Source organism: Saccopteryx bilineata, chromosome 2, assembly GCF_036850765.1.
Source record: "Saccopteryx bilineata isolate mSacBil1 chromosome 2, mSacBil1_pri_phased_curated, whole genome shotgun sequence".
Classification (NCBI taxonomy): domain Eukaryota; kingdom Metazoa; phylum Chordata; class Mammalia; order Chiroptera; family Emballonuridae; genus Saccopteryx; species Saccopteryx bilineata.
This window is the reverse complement of record NC_089491.1, coordinates 344198650-344215127: the sequence shown is the minus strand read 5'-3', so window position 1 is coordinate 344215127 and position 16478 is coordinate 344198650. Positions and strand designations below refer to the sequence as shown.

At 51.8% G+C, this 16478-nt stretch overlaps 1 protein-coding gene across 4 annotated transcripts; it reads left to right on the top strand.

Annotated features, from left to right (window-relative positions):
* The first annotated feature begins 2701 nt into the window (after positions 1-2701).
* TCAF2 (TRPM8 channel associated factor 2) lies at positions 2702-14570 on the top strand. 4 transcript variants are annotated; one of them, XR_010729461.1, is made up of 9 exons: positions 2702-2783; positions 3856-4491; positions 7040-8031; positions 8273-8370; positions 8909-9122; positions 9449-9688; positions 10518-10855; positions 11998-12947; positions 14081-14570. XR_010729461.1 is itself a non-coding variant. In XM_066262500.1 (9 exons), exons 2-8 carry the CDS (start codon positions 3869-3871, stop codon positions 12253-12255), a joined length of 2763 nt encoding a protein of 920 aa, XP_066118597.1. In that variant the 5' UTR covers positions 3113-3185; positions 3856-3868; the 3' UTR covers positions 12256-12278; positions 14081-14569. The 4 variants fall into 4 exon arrangements, 2 of the variants coding, with proteins under 2 accessions (XP_066118597.1, XP_066118596.1); XR_010729460.1 differs by lacking the exon at positions 2702-2783 and adding an exon at positions 3113-3185; XM_066262500.1 differs by lacking the exon at positions 2702-2783 and adding an exon at positions 3113-3185 and having other exon boundaries at positions 11998-12278; positions 14081-14569.
* The last annotated feature ends 1908 nt before the right edge of the window (positions 14571-16478 follow it).

Sequence of the window (16478 nt, the reverse complement as noted above, 5' to 3'; positions counted from 1 at the left end):
ACACAAGCCAAGATGAGATCAAATGTGCCGGGAGAGAGCCATCAGACTGTGGTATCGGTTTAACCTTGTGAAGGAGGGAGCAAAGGAGAGAACGGCTTGCACTGCAGTGCGGGTCTCAGTTAGTCAAAGCCAATGGGGAGTCTTCCAGCCAAAGACGCTCATCAGAAAGAAGAGCCCCATGTCTCCCAGGAATGGGCCTATCTTAATACCCCCACAACACTTAATCGCCCCTGGGCAGCTTGGCATTGGCGCCCAGGATTCCAGAGCCACCAGCTGGGGCCGTCTGTCAATTATAAACCCACTCTCTGCATTTGGAGATGTGAGCGGACCCTTTTCATGGCCACCACAGTACTCATTCTTAAAACAGCTGTAGACACCTGTTCTGGATCATCTTAAATAGGGGCTTAGTCAACCTCCCCAGTGACTCACACCAGTAAGGCACACAGGTGGATTTATCCATTTCTATTCCTAAATTAGAGTGTGGCTAATCCTTTCTAGATTCTTGAGGGCCTCCAGGGAAAGAATATATGGGGCACATAAGTTTAACTCATAACTAAAAATAATTGAAGGAAGCCAGCGATTCTTCCTGTTAGACCATAATTGGAAAGCATAGGCATGAAGGAGCCCCTGCATTTGGCTGAGTGAGAATTCCTGAGGGATTTTCTTCTAGTTGACAAAGATAGACTGATTTACATGAACAATTCTGATTTGTCCTCACACGGTTTTTCTTCTGCGTATGAGCATCTCGGGTGTTTCTTCCTATTATAGGAACACTGTAGATGGTGATGGAGGGAGACTTGACTTGGGGAGGTGAACACAATGCAGTACACAGGTGATGAATTATAGATTTGTGCACCTGAAATCCATGTAATTTTACTAACCAATGTCACCCTCAATAAATTCAATAATATTTTTTAAAAGACCAGTGATATTGGATTAGGGCCCCACCTCTCATTGGCCTCATTTTAATTTAATCACCTATTTAAAGACCTCTCCAAATACAGTTACATTCTGAGTTACTGAGGATTGGCACTTCAGCATATGAATTTGGGGAAAAGGGGGACACACAATTTGGCTCATAACAAGAAGCATTTCAAGATGTATTAAAATAAGAATCAGCCCTTAATTTCTGGTTACCCCCATTCCCAAAGGAAAAAAAAACTGCTTTAAAATAAAGTATGTTTTGGTAAAGTTCCAAAGAGAAATACGGCATTATGTTCGTTTTAAGAGAAAAGACCGCAAGTGAGTGAGTCTGCACTGCGAAGTGTGCGTTGGGGCAAGAGGGAAGGCTGGGGCAATGGACCTGGAAGGGAGTCCCCTGGGGACCTTGGAAGGAAATGAAGCGGTACAAGCAGAAACCGCATCGCCGAGGTTTGAACTTCATTCTTGGCAAAGCACAGCGTGAACCATGGGGAAGAAACGGCACGTTCTATACAGAGAGGCAAGGAAGGGAGCTTAACCAATACATATCTTAGTCCAGGAAGGAAAACAGCAGGAGATAAAAATGAAAACAAAAAGGAGAGAGAACTGGACAGCAAGACCTCGGAGGAGACGCTGTTCTATAAAGAGGATGGGCTCCAGGTCTGGGAAGAGGCTGGTCTTGACAAGCCCCCCCCCCCAACAGGAGAGAGGATGTGAGTGAAGGGTCCACTGTGTGTCTGTGGGAGAAAGTGCTGCTGCTTTTTTTTTTTTTTTTTTTTTGTATTTTTTCTGAAGCTGGAAACAGGGAGAGACAGACAGACACCCGCATGCGCCCGACCGGGATCCACCCAGCACGCCCACCAGGGGCGATGCACTGCCCACCAGGGGGCGATGCTCTGCCCCTCCGGGGCGTCGCTCTGCCGAGACCAGAGCCACTCCAGCGCCTGGGGCAGAGGCCAAGGAGCCATCCCCAGCGCCCGGGCCATCTTTTGCTCCAATGGAGCCCTGGCTGCGGGAGGGGAAGAGAGAGACAGAGAGGAAGGAGAGGGGGAGGGGTGGAGAAGCAGATGGGCGCTTCTCCTATGTGCCCTGGCCGGGAATCGAACCCGGGTCCCCCGCACGCCGGGCCGACGTTCTACCGCTGAGCCAACCGGCCAGGGCCAGTGCTGCTGCTTTTAAATGCTGCTTATGAAGAGACAGTAGAACCTTTTCTTTAAAAGTAGGTACATCCGATAACTTGATATGAATAGCGTGATGACGTGCGTGTAAAACCAATGGCAGCCCCAGAGAGCGCTTTAGCAGAAAGGGCTTGAAACCCTTTCTCCATAATCACCTAACTTTCGTGCTCCTTCCTGTATCTTCTCTTCCCTCCTAAAAATAAAACAAAATAAAGCTGCATCGAAGTAAAAATAGCATGCATCTGCTGTGCAAAACTGTGCATAGTCAGCTTCGCGCCAAATCTCCCAGTACTGTCCCCCCGTGACTGTCACCTGCCCACCCCTCATGGGTGAAATTCAAGCAGCAGCCACGCCATAGCATTAGCAGTAAATTCTGCAGACCGGCGTGGACGTGTCTGTTGGTGATGCAGCGGGGTAGGTACGTTTCCTTCCCAGCAGCAGTATCACTGCACCTGATTTCTGTGTAACCCCTGAACCCCTTCTCTCGCCGAATTCCCTGGACCGCCCACGAATCACCCGCAGCACAGGTTGCATGGCCGGTACTGACCACTAGGGGGCAGGCACTCAACGAAGGAGCTGTGGGGCAGCAGTGACGCGGCAGCGGCAGTTTTGGGGCGCCGCACACCAAGATCAGAGGGGAGTGAGCCCGATTCCACGCCGGGCGGCCGGATTCCACCCTCAGCCGTAGGTTACGTTGTTGCTAGGGCACTATTTGCCCAACTCTGGTTCACTAGAGACTTGGCGTTTGCGTTCCTCACGCAGTGTGACAGCAACTTTGCAGAGCGCCCTCTCGCACTCCCGGATCCCTCGCGAGACGTGGGAGAGCCGGTTTAGGCCCCGATCCCCACAGGCCGAGAGGTCCACCCTCCTAGAGAGACTGACTGCTCACCCCGCATCGCCCCCTCGGCCCGCGGCACCGCCCCAAGTGCCACCGGCCAGGAGGGACCTCGAGGAGGCGGCTCCAGGGCGCGTCCCGCTGGGTCCCGCCCTGTCCCGCCCCTCCGGCCGCCACCTTCGGACCGCCCAATGCATCCCAGTATTAGTTCCTGTGCAGGAACCAGCGCTAAAGACCCGGAAAACACTAGCGTGAGTTTTCAATCCGAGCTCGTGGCGGGTGGGCCAAGCACCCCGCATACTGTGCGCCCCCCCAGTGTCAGACGCCTCCTAGGGAACCTTCCCTAAATCGGGATGTTTCTGTCTTCTCGCCGCCAAGTTTTTATTTCGCTGTGTTTCGCGGGTCTGACTGTTTTGACTATTTCTCTCAAAACACTTTTCTCTCACCTCTTTGAAACCGAGAGTCAAGACTTTGACAAAGTGATTTCTCTCAAAAACACTTTTCTCTCACCTCTTTGAAACCGAGAGTCAAGACTTGGGTCGAGAGTTGGCGTCAGCGTCCCCGGGACACATTACTCATCTCCTGGGTTTTGTGTTGGTTTTTCCTGTGAAACTAGCGCTGCCCAGATTACTGAAAGACCTCCCTTGCCTTCTCAGAGATAGCGCAATGTTTTCTTTTCATCCTAACCGCTATTCATTGCCGCATTTTATTGACTGGTTCATCTCCCTGCTTACTTATGGCCCTTCCCCTTCTACAGGATTCATGAAAACAGGACCTTCTGTCCTGCTACTTGCTGCACCCCAGCACTGGTTCCCAGTGGGGACCTGAGAAATGGTCATCACCGAGTGCGCTCAGTCCTAGGTGCTCGCGCACACCTTCCTTCATCTGCTCTGACCGCGCTGTCTTCGCTTTCCTCTGCAGCCATTCACTGACCATGGCCACGACCCCTGCCGCTGCTTTTGAGGCCCTTATGAATGGAGTGACGAGCTGGGATGTCCCGAAAGGCCCTGTCCCGTGTGAACTGCTTCTTAGCGGAGAGACCTCCTTCCCCGTGATGGTGAACGGCAAGGGCCAGGTCCTCATTGCCGCGTCCTCCTACAGCCGAGGCCGCCTGGTGGTGGTGTCCCACGAGGGCTATCTGCAGGATGCCGGCTTGGCTCGGTTTCTTCTCAACGCGGTGAACTGGCTTTGCCCCTCTCCTGGGGCCCCCGTTAGCGTGCATACCTCCCTGAAACCACTAGTTAACATCCTGCAGGGCTCCAGGGTGGAGGCACAGGTTCAGCCAGAACCGGGAAAAGCGCTGGGGGTTTACTGCATCAATGCCTACAACGAAGCCCTGACAACAGAGCTGATCCAATTCGTGAAACGTGGAGGGGGCTTGCTCATCGGGGGCCAGGCCTGGTATTGGGCTAGTCAGCACGGTCGTGACAAGGTGCTGTCCATGTTCCCTGGGAACCGGGTGACCAGTGTCGCTGGGATCTACTTCACCGACACCTACGGGGACACAGGCCTGTTCAAAGTCTCTAAGAAGGTGCCCAAGATCCCTCTTCAGGTCAGGTGAGTGATATGTCCCTACGCAGAGTCTCCCCCAATGAAACCAGGACTAACCTTCCATTCCCTTTCCCACACTGTTTCCATGGATTCCCTAAAGGCCAAGGTCACAGTCTGTGACCGCCCACCCGTGGACTTGCAAGTGCCTGTCTAGCCAACCAGAATATAGCGCGCCATGAACACAGTGACGTTGCCTGTCAGGTCTTCTGCTTTATACTTGGTGTCCGATGGGTGTACAGAGCAACAAATACCTGTTCACAACAGATATCAGTGACTACATGTTAGATGACTACCCATCCAAAGCCTGAACAAGAGAAAGGGTAGCCTAGGATACTAGTGTGAAGCCCACAGACGGCTTCACGCAGGGAATGTGCTCCCAGGGGAGCTACATCTCCGAGGCCACAGCCTCAGCCCAGAGCAGCAGAAGCTCCAAGGTCCAGGAGGCCCTTACACTGAGCCCAGGCCTGCAGTTCTATCCCCGCCTCCCACACAGGACATCCCCTCTGAGGTTATTCAGTGAACCTTCCTGCCAACAGATCTTGGGCAGAGGCTCCTGGACTGACCTAGCAGGTTTGCTAGCTTCCAGTTTCTGCTAAAGGCTCAGGAAGTCCAGGGTTGCTCTGTCTGCCCAGAGAGGGATGGCTCTCCAAGCCAATAGAAAATCCTTTCGCTCATCCTATCTCCAAGGGCAAGAGCTGACTGCACACCTGGTTGGTACACCTGGGAGGGCACAGCAGTTACTTTTATGTGCAAAATCAGATCCAAATGCACTTTTCACTTTAATGCCCAAAGAACAGTTCAGAAAAAATATTAATCTTAGGTCAAGAGCTTATTACCCTTACCTACCTACCTACCTACCTACAAGGCCAGAACCTAACAGGAGGTGCTTATATAGAAGGAAATGAATGCTAGCAGCCTAGGCTTATGATCTCGTGAAGATTCTGTGTTACCTCATTTGCTTCTCACTGCAGTCCCCTGGAGGTCAAGGTCTTTGTTTAAGGACTCCCAGCCTGTAAGCAGCACAGTCCTGTTTTCATATTCAAGATCCACAATTGTAGACTTTCCAGGTGAAGATTGTGGGAAACGAAGCTCAGATCCCGGACTCACCCTCTCCACCAAATCTGACCGAACGAGTGAAAAATGACAAGCAAGCAGCTGAAATTGGAGCTTCTGGTGCCGAAGCCTACACCACCAAGCACTGGCCAGGGGAGAGACGGCAGCTGATGTGCAACTGGGCACACAGCAGCTGCCGACACCACCCTCACCCAGATGTGCGACTGAAAGAAAAAACTTGAAACCACAAATCCAAGAACAATCGTCATCACTTCCTCACGCTGTAGGAGAAGGAACAAAGTGGATGAGTGGACACTTAAGAAGCAACAACCCGCCTGACCAGGTGGTGGCACAGTGGATAGAGCATCGGACTGGGATGCCAAGGACCCAGGTTCGAGACCCCGAGGTCGCCAGCTTGAGCGTGGGCTCATCTGGTTTGAGCAAAAGCTCACCAGCTTGGACCAAAGGTCGGTGGCTCGAGCAAGGGGTTACTCGGTCTGCTGAAGGCCCCCGGTCAAGGCACATATGAGAAAGCAATCAGTGAACAACTAAGGTGTCGCAATACGCAACGAAAAACTAATGATTGATGCTTCTCATCTCTCCATTCCTGTCTGTCTGTCCCTGTTTATCCTTCTCTCTGACTCTCTCTCTGTCTCTGTAAAAAAAAAAAAAAAAAAAAAAAGAAGCTACAACCCTCAAGTGTAAGAGCAGCAACATGACGTGAGGATTGGGCGGAGGCCCAACGGATGCTGAGTTTCCCTCTTCCAGGCACGGGGGTGGGTCGAACCCCTCAAGTGTGTTCCACCATTGGTCGGGTGGAAGACACCTAAGCTTTATGTCCCCAGTGAGGGGAGGGACCAGTCCCCAGCAAGGACCTTCGTAGGCCCTGGCAGGTCTCTGCCATTCAGTTAGTGCTCTGAACTTCTGGGGATAAGAAAGTGAAAGGAGGCAATCAATACACAGACCTCAGTATGACGGGAGAAGGTGGGCGGACGTGTGTACAGAATCTGACTGATCCTGGGGGACCCAGAGCATCGCAGAGAATTCACCCACACTGCGTCAGGACACGCAAAGGATCCGTCCATGCCCGTTGTGAAGAAAATCCACATACAAATGCTGTAATGATTTTGAATGGGAAATATAAGGGAGACAGAAATTTAGTCTGGAAAGACAACAGAATCGGCCACACCTGGAGGAAAAGTCGGCCCAGGGAACAGAAGCAGATCTGCTAAGAATGCTTTGAGGAGGCCATGAAAGAGCCAACAATGCCAATTCCACAATCATATATCATCGATTGTTAAGAAGGTGAAAAAGTATGTCTTAGACATAAAGAAAAGTAAACGGTGTTACCTCCTAAAATCCTAAATGTTACCAGTAAGAAAGAGGAGACTGGCCTGAACTATGTCATCTTTGTCCCCACACAGAGATCTCTATTCAGTGAGCTCATTTCAGTGGTTCATTGTCAGACTGTTGCCCTTTTGTCCCCCCTGTCACTTTCCAGGTGTGGAGAGGACCTCAGACAGGACCAGGACGAGCTCCTGCAAGGGCTCACAGAGCTGGATATCAAGACGGGAGGCGTCCCCTCGCAGCTGCTGGTGCATGGGGCCCTGGCCTTCCCTCTGGGGTTAGATGCCTCACTGGGCTGCTTCCTGGCCGCCGCCCGCTATGGCCAGGGCCGGGTGGTCCTGGCTGCCCACGAGGGCATGCTCTGTGCTCCCAAGATGGGGCCTGTCTTGCTCAATGCTGTGCGCTGGTTGGCCAGAGGCCGGACGGGCAAAGTGGGTGTGAACACAAGTCTAAAAAACCTGTGTACCCTCCTGTCGGAGCACGGCCTGGACTGCAGTCTGGAGCCACGTCTGACAGACAGTGTGACTGTCTACTGCTGTGGGGCTTACAGTGACACGCAGGCGCAGCAGCTGCAGGAGTTTGTGGCTGAGGGAGGCGGCTTGCTGATCGGTGGCCAGGCCTGGTGGTGGGCATCCCAGAACCCGGGCCGTCAGGCGTTGGCTGGTTTCCCTGGTAATGTCATCCTCAATGGCTTTGGCCTCAGCATCCTACCTAGGACTCTCCAGCCAGGCTGTTTCCCCGCCCCCACGCCCCAGATGCTGAGCTACCACTTCCGCAAGGCGCTGTCGGAATTCCAGGCTGTCCTGCACCCGGGGGCTGGGAATTTGGAAAAGGGCTGGCTGGCAAGGCTGCGAGTCGATGGGGCCGCCTTCCTGCAGATTCCTGCAGCGGGGGTCCCTGCGTACCTGTCCATGCACCGACTCATAAGGAAGATGCTGCGGTTGGTCGGCCTCCCAGCTGTGAGCCGGGAAAACCCGGTGGCCAGTGACTCCTGTGAGGCGACAGTGCTCAGCCTGGCCACAGAGCTGGCACACTCTGGGACGGACTGCTCCAAGCTGCTTCAGGGGCTGGGTTGCAGGGCCTGCCCCTCCAGCCTGGACCCCTCAGAACACCCCATCACCGTGGACATCCCCGGAAACAACCCAGGTATGGAGCAAGGGCTGCGCTGGGAGCGCTGTAGGACCTGGGGAGGCTGGGGAAGCCCAAACAGGCAGCTCCATTCTCTCGGCTACTTTTGAAAGAGGGCGTCGGATTCTGCTCGGGTTTAGAAGGGGTAAGAGCAAGAAGTTCGGATGAGTTAAGGTCTGCAGGGGAGGGGCTGTGCCTGTGGGAAGGGCTGAGAGGCTCCTGGCTGGGGAAGAACTCAGCTTTCCTGTGCTTTTCTCAGGCAGCAACGAGTCCTGGGTGAGCACGGGGCTCTACGTCCCAAACGGACAAACTGCAGAAGTCTCACTGTCTGAAGGTGTGGCCAGCATGGGCCTGAAGGTGAGGCCCGAAGGCCCGCTGCCCACATTCCCAAACCTCAGGGCTGCTGCACTCTCCCCCAGCACATGGCAGGGCTACCCAGCCCGGGAAGGGAGTGTCCTGCCTGTTCTACAGGCTTGCCAGGTGTCACAGGGGGCCTCAGATACAGTACTCAGACCTAAGCCTGTGAATTTACAGGGGGACCTTGGCAGCAGAGATAGCCTTGGGGACTGTCAGCCCCTGCTCAAGGGGGTGGGACCAGCCCTTCTCGCCTCTCCGCCCTTCCTCCCAGTCTCCATGGGGACTTTCCTGTAAATCCTTATTCATATGGCTTCTGTTCAGTTAGTGTTTACGTAGGCATTCAGGCTGACTGCTCTATAACTAGTTGTAATTCTGGTTCGGTCCTGAGAGGAGGGTTGTGTAACTCCCACCTACTCGGCCGCCATCTTGGAGCCCCTGGAGTTTTCTAATACCCTTCGTCCACACAGCACCACACACAGCCCCCTCACACACCGCCGGGACTTAGCTCCTCCCGCACATGGTCGCATCACCTCTCCAGGTGCAGATTGGCTGCCACACAGATGACCTGACCACGGCCAAGAAGCTGTCCCGGGCCCCCGTGGTGACTCACCAGTGCTGCATGGACAGCACCACACAGTCTGTGCCCTGCCTCTGGGGTGGGCTTCTCTATGTCATCGTGCCCAGAGGCAGTAAACTGGGACCCGTGTCCATCACCATTAAGAGGGCTATACCTGCCCCGTACTACAAGCTGGGTAAGCAGACTGAACCTCAAGGGAACAGGGGGTGCCGAGGATGCCATGGTAGCTAGGGGCTGGTTGCTAAGGAGGAGAGTGTGAGGATGGATGGACAGAAGGAGGGAGGCTGAAGTGGAGGCAGGGGAAACTGAACACCACTCTCTGTCTGCAGAGACTTCAGGGTAGGTCCGAAGGGTCTGGAGGCCTGTCCTTCACTTCATAGCATGGAGACCCGCATGACAATACCTCATTATTTCAGGGTCCTCCTCCTGGAATTCAAGTTGTGTGTTTCAACTCAAGGGAAGTTGGGGAAGTGGCTGACAGATCCCCCATATTTGTTCCAGGTAAGACATCCCTGGAGGAGTGGAGGAGCCGTATCCATGACAGCCCAGCTCCCTGGGGAGAGCTGGCAACGGACAACATCATCCTGACGGTGCCAACCACAAGCCTCCGGGCCCTGGAGGACCCCGAGCCCGTGCTCCGCCTGTGGGATGAGATCATGAGGGCCGTCGCCAGGCTGGCGGCCCAGCCCTTCCCCTTCCTCCGGCCTGAGAGGATCGTTGCTGACGTGCAGATCTCGGCAGGTGCGTGCTCGCGGGAAGGAAGGGCTCCCGTCAGTGGATACTTGTTACTATTTTGCCTCTTTTTAATGTCCAATATGGGTAAGGCATAAATGTACCAACAAAGGTAAAGACATACAAGATATGGATCTTGATGGGATGCAAATATGTTTACACATGAGAAGGTAAACCCTTTACACCGACAAGGTGAGGGTTCACAGGGGTGGTGGAACAATCTCAGAAAACAATGGTACTAGGAGCTCTCAGATGACTCGGAGGGTGGTTCAGGGAGAGGCTAAAAGAGAGAGATTTCCTTCCAGTGTAAGTCCGCTTTGGCAATGAAAAGAGATCGTGAAGAGGTTTACGTCAAGTACTGAGTGATTTAAGAAGGAAACCTAAAGAAAAAATAACAAAAGCTGGTTCCATCGTGGAAAATCCTCCTCTGGACCTCAGTTTTCTTATCCTTAAAAAAAAAAAGACGCGCTTCTCTCTGTTAAAGGGTATACGTCTGCAGTACAGAGATGATGTTCTTCTAGCCTCGAGGATTTCAAATTCAGACACAGGATATAATTACATCACAGCCTCGCAGGCACACAGAGGAAGCACTGAATTAGAGCGAGAATGCATGTGATGTGTGTCCATAGTCTTGGGACCAGAGTGAGGAGGAGGGTGTGGCTGCAGGGTGAGAGGCTGGGAGGGGGAAGGGCTCCAGTTTCCGACCCAGTCCGAAACGCATCTGCTTTCCTGTGACCATGAGGTTCCGGACGGTGAGGGAAAGCTGCACAGTGGAGGGGGTGAAGGGAGACGGGTTTGGGTGCCCCCTCCACCTCATCTCCTCCTGCTGGGTTCCCAGGTTGGATGCATTCAGGGTACCCCGTCATGTGCCACCTGGAGTCAGTAGAGGAGCTCATCAGCGAGACCCACATGAGAAGCAAAGGTCTGTGGGGCCCCATCCACGAGCTGGGCCACAACCAGCAGCGGTGTGGCTGGGAGTTCCCCCCGCACACCACCGAGGCCACCTGCAACCTCTGGTCAGTCTATGTGCACGAAACGGTCCTGGGCATCCCCAGGGCGCAGGCCCACCCTGCTCTGAGCCCTCCAAACCGAGAGAAGAGAATCCAGGAGCACTTGGGGACAGGAGCCCGTCTGGAGAAATGGAGCGTATGGGTAGCTCTGGAAACGTATCTACAGGTACCAAGCTGAAATAGACCAGACCCTAAAATCAGAAGTTAATGATGAGCCCCTCTTTTTGATCATTTTCTTTCACTCATTTTCTGATGACAACTTTGCATCATATCAACTCCGTATTCTTATAGAGTCAGTCCGAGGGTCTACAAAGACACAGACCTGAAATGGTAGGGGGTGGTCACTGAGATGGACAGTTAAAGCCCTAATTCTGCTGTCCCCTCTTCCCCACTCACCGTGGAGCCCTGAATATCACTTTGCAGAGGCTATGGAAACACTTGTCATATCAGACCCTGAGCCTTGGCCTCAGGACAGGCAAACGACCACTCCTTCTGCCCCCTCATTCCTCCCGCTGTGACCTTGGCTCGGGTCCCCATTCTTCTCCTTCATCTATTCCAGCGGCTTCCTACATCATTCCAGCCTCTTGTCTTGACCCCGACAGCCCATCTTCCAAACCAGTCTCCACAGTCCACGTTTAACACTCTCCGCGTGCTCTCTTTTCCATACGGGACAAAGTTGGAGCTTGTTAGCAGTGTCACCAGCACCCTGTCATCAGACTGTCATCGGCACCTCTGGCTCCATCTCCCAGTGTCCTCATCTCCATTGTTAATGTCCAGTGTACCAAGCTGCTTCCTGCCATAAGCATCCTTGCTGTTCCGGGTTTTTGTGCCCGCCCCTATGATTCTGTCCTGCGGCTCAAACTTGCCTGAACATCTTGTCCAGTTCCTGTCAAACTCAGCTCTGTTTCCCTCTTCTCCCCCGTCATCCCAAATATGTACGACATGAGGGCTTCTTGTCTCCCTCGGACTCACACCTGTCACATACCTAGAAGAACATAGAGGCATTTGGTATTAGACTAATCAAAGATAATAACAACAGTGACTGTCATTTATTGAGTAGTTACCTCCTTTCAGATATTAGGTTCTCATGAAATCTGCTGCTAGATTCAGGTGGCCTAGGTTTTTGTGGCCAAGAGGGGGAATGAGCCAGTGGGACCGTATTTCTGGGCAGGGGTCGGGTGGGGAGACAAGGACAAGCAACAGAGCAACGGTAATGGGTGGTCAAGGGGCAGTCATCGCCGTAAGTGAAATGTGGCCGCTGATTTTGCACACCTGACACTTCCTCCTGCCCCTTCTCCCCCTCCCCAGCTCCAGGAGGCCTTCGGGTGGGAGCCCTTCACCCAGCTCTTTGCCGAGTACCAGGCCCTCTCCAGCACCCCCAAGGACAACGCCGGCAGGATGAACCTGTGGGCAAAGAAGTTCTCTGAGAAAGTGCAGAGGAATCTGGCTCCGTTCTTCAAGGCCTGGGGCTGGCCCATCCGGAAGGACGTGGTAGAGAGCCTGGCTGGTCTGCCTCTGTGGGAGGGAAACCCCCTGCAGGCTCATGTCCACGCAGAGCAGCAGTAAAGCCATGCAGAGAGCGGTGTGGGGTGAGGAACGGCCCCCTGCTAGCTCCACCACCCATGTGTCTGGCCCAGTGTCCCCTGACGCTTCACCCACTGCCCTGCCTAGGGAAGGCGGTGGAGGTCTTAAGACAAAGAAACCAGCTTTCTCTGGAGAGCATCCTGGTGCCCCTCTGTGTTGTCTTTGTATTGTTTCTCTGATGCTTCTGCCACTCTTACCCCGAGCCCCGCTTCCCATCCTGGTCCTCCAGTGGAAGACTTCCTATCTTGGCATCTTGAGGTCCTGCAGGCTTCTGTTTTAGCCCTTCAGTTCTAAAGACCATGGATTGCCATCAAAATCTGGTATCATCCCCTCACCCCTGCCAGCCTGTAACAGGCTCTGAATTTCTTGTGCTTTGATAACTTTTCTAGCAGTAGGACAGGTGGGCTGGTATAGGGGAGGGAGCCTTCAATTCTGTGGAACATCACCTCACCTTTCTGTGTGTCTGTATTCTTACTCATGACATGCAGATAAAAATTATTGCTTGATGATGGTGAATGTGTTTGTGGACCATGACATTTATCCATGTGGAAGGGTGTTCCTAAGCTTTCACCAGATCCCATGATGATGGCCTGCGTGTCCAGTTTCGTGTGGGCAACCTTGAAACTGCCTCTCAGTCTGAGTGGACCACCTTGAGAGCAGCATTCAGTAGTCATGTAAGAGAACTGAATGAATGCTATTGTGCCCCCCCATACAGCACTGTCGGGACCCCAGCCTGTCCCACATCCTTTCTCCTGCCTCTGGAATGATTCTGGGGTGTAACCCAAACCACAGAATGGTGTTACCAAGTTGTTAGGGTTTGGTCTCCTTGGTTAGTTCCATTTCCCAGTATTTTGTTTCAGCCAGAGGTAAAAGTCATTGTAGCAGCCCCTGCCATGGCAATGAACCTGGTTTTTAGCATAAAACAAGTGACTGACTCCTCTGGTTGCCAAGGAATCGAGGCCCTGTCAAGTGACGGCAGCTATGCTGAAAGGTACACGGACGTGACAGGAGATTCTGTGGAACAGGATTACTGGGTGCAGTAGACCCATCCACCCACTGAACTAACCCACTGCTCAGTATTCCCCGATCTCTCATCTTCTCATCTCACCCTGCCCCACCCCTTGGACGAGGTGGAGTTCTAACCAGAGACTCATCTCAGGGATTACTGGGGTAGAAATCTAGCCGGTTTTCTCCAGCTTGCTTTAAAACCCTATTTTTGTTGTTTTGAATATCAGTCCTTGAGCCTTGTTGAGAGCAGAGTGGCCTAGGGAATGTCTTAGAATTTGAGTGCCATCAAGACTGCCCTTGATTGTAGGACAATTTCCTTTTATTTTACTCGTGCCCTTTGCCAGGTGCTTTTCATATAAAAGATGCTCAGGAAGTATTTGTGAATTGAAAGGACAGTAATGACATGTCACACCTCACGAGCAGTGGACATGTCCCAGGCATTGGCCAAGACATTTTCCGTGAGTCACGATATCTTGCAGCAGCTCTCTGATTTAGAGGCTATTAGTCCCATGTCACAGATGAGAAAACGGACACTAAGGGATATTAAATAACTTCTGATGTCACAAAGCTAATAAGAGAAAGAATCTGGGCTTGACTGAAACCCATCATGATGAAAAAAATTGTGAGGTTTATCCTCTGAGAATGATTTACAATTCAAACAAAAATTCACCCAGAAAATGGAGGAAAGGAAGTTAAACAAAGTTCTGTCTTATCCCAAGTTCTCTACTGAATTTTTACTAAACATCAAACATAGCCCCCACAAAGGTATCGGTACCTAATTTCCTCTTTGTCTCCATAGGTCATCAGCCTTTAGGTAGAGGCAGAAGAATGAAGGAGGTGAAGAGGGAATAGGGTTCGGGCAAGCGACTGTTGTGCTAATAAGCTCTTCACTGGTATTTGAATATGTTGTTGTTGTTTTTTTACTATATATGTTTTCTGCTGTATTCTATTGTGATGCTTTTGCAAAAACAATAAGTTAAACTAGCTTCCAATTTTCCACACAGCTGACAAGGTAACAACGAGGTCCCCATGTTTTTCCAGTTTTGTCTTGTGCCACTGTCCCCTTGTTTTCTTTGGGATTGAATTAGTGAAGATCTATGTGGGAAAAGTCAGTGGACAAACGAAGCTAATGGGGCAGTTATAACAAATGTTGTGCGCCTATATAATCCGTTCAAAGCCAAGAACCTATAAATCTTTATTACAGTTGCTCCCAAAGATGCTCACGTAGGTCTGCTGATTCATTAGTAAACTGCTCTCTGCCAGGACCAGTTTATTTCTGCTCACAACCGACCTACAGAATATGTAGAGTCGCTGCCGCCCTCATTTTGCAGAGGAGGCAGCAAGATGCAGAGCTAGCAAGTGGTGAAGTCGCATTTCTGACCCTGGAGGCCAGGCCCTGGAGCCCACACCCTTGGGCACGGTAGTTATCAGACCTACCACAACCTCCAGCTCCGCTTGCATGAAACAATGTGCATGGTTATTGAACCACCAAATGACCAGACCCAGACTGCTAAAAACCAAACAGGTTATTCATAGTCATTTTTTTAAAAAAGAGCAATTACTTGGAGCAGCAAGATGGCAATGGAGTAGGTAGACATACCAACTTCTACCTCCCAGAACCAAAGTGGATTACAACTTAATTTTAAGAACCATCATCTGGAAAAACCAACTTTGGACTAAACTAAGAAGATTCTTTAACCAAGGATCACTGAAGAAGCCACACTAAGACTGGTAGGAAAAGCAGAAATGCAGAGAGGGCTGCCCAGCTCCCGGGAGCAAACAGCAGCCCAGAGGGACTCGTGTGGCAGGAAGTGAGTTTAGCGGAGAGGGGAGGGTCCTAGGCCCCAGGATCGAAGCCCCAGCCTGCAGCCTCAGAGCCTAGAAGAGGCGTACGGACAGTATTTAGCTGCAAAACAAGCCAGGATACTGTTTGTGAGAGAGACAGATTTCTCAGACCCAGGATTCTTCTTAAAGGGACTGCACAGAAAACCTCTTTCACAACCACTCACCCGGGACTCTGGGAGATGGGGAGAGATGAGAGGACTGGAGTAACAGGAAGACAGTATAATCTAGGAGGCACAGAGAGAAACACTTTGAGAGACAGCCACCCTAACCCCTGGGCTGAGTCACTCCTCAAATCTAAAGTGAATATTTCCCCTGGAACCAGCAATATCAGCAAAGGGAAACAGGACATCAGCCAAACAGAAGCCCTCCTGTGGCACTCAAAGCACAGTCACTTAGAAGAAGGGAGACATCTGGGATACAGTATTGACTGCTAAGGTCTGAGCTGCATCGCCCCCCCACACACACACTACTCAGTGCTCGCTGAAGGGCGGGTGGCAGTGAGACACAGAAGCGCAGTCCCGTTGGTGGGGATGTGAGCTCAATCTGTGGAGCCCGGGCTTGCGGCCTGGCACACGAGTGCAGCCCCACCTGCAGGGACAGGGAAAAGGCCAATGCCAGCCAGGGCTTGTAGCCTGGGCATGTGAACACAGCCCTGCCTGTGGAGGAGAGGCAGAAACCACAGCAACTGCCTCAGCAGGCCAGTGCCGGCAACACCTGTACCCGAACACCTGAGGCAGTGGCAGAGGGGGTGGCAGGCTTGCAGACAGCCACACCTAGGGAACACAGAGGCCACAGCCATTGGACTTCTGTGGCTATACCCTTCTTATACACAGACAAAATGGGAAGGCAGATAAATGCAACCAAAATGAATCAAGATAAATCCCCAGAAAAAGGACTTGAATGAGTCAGATATAACCAAATTACCAGATGCAGAGTTTAAAATAATGATTGTTAGGATGCTCAAAGATCTAAAAACAACAATGGATCGACATAATGAGCACCTAAATAAAGAGATAGGTATAAAAAAAGGACATTAAAATAATAAAAAAGAATTAGTCAGAAATGACATACAATATCAGAAATGAAGACCACAATGGAAGGAATTAAAAACAGGATGGATGAAGCTGAGGATTGAATCAGCGAGTTAGAGGACAAGATAAATGAAGACATGGAAGCAGAGCAGCAAAAAGAAGAGAGACTCAAAAACTCTGAGGAAATTCTAAGAGAGCTCTGTGACAACATGAAGAGAAATAACATCCGCATCATAGGGGTTCCTGAAAAAGAAGAAAAATAACAATGGAGAGAGACCTTGTTTGAAGAAATCGTAGCTGAAAACTTCCCTGAATTGATGC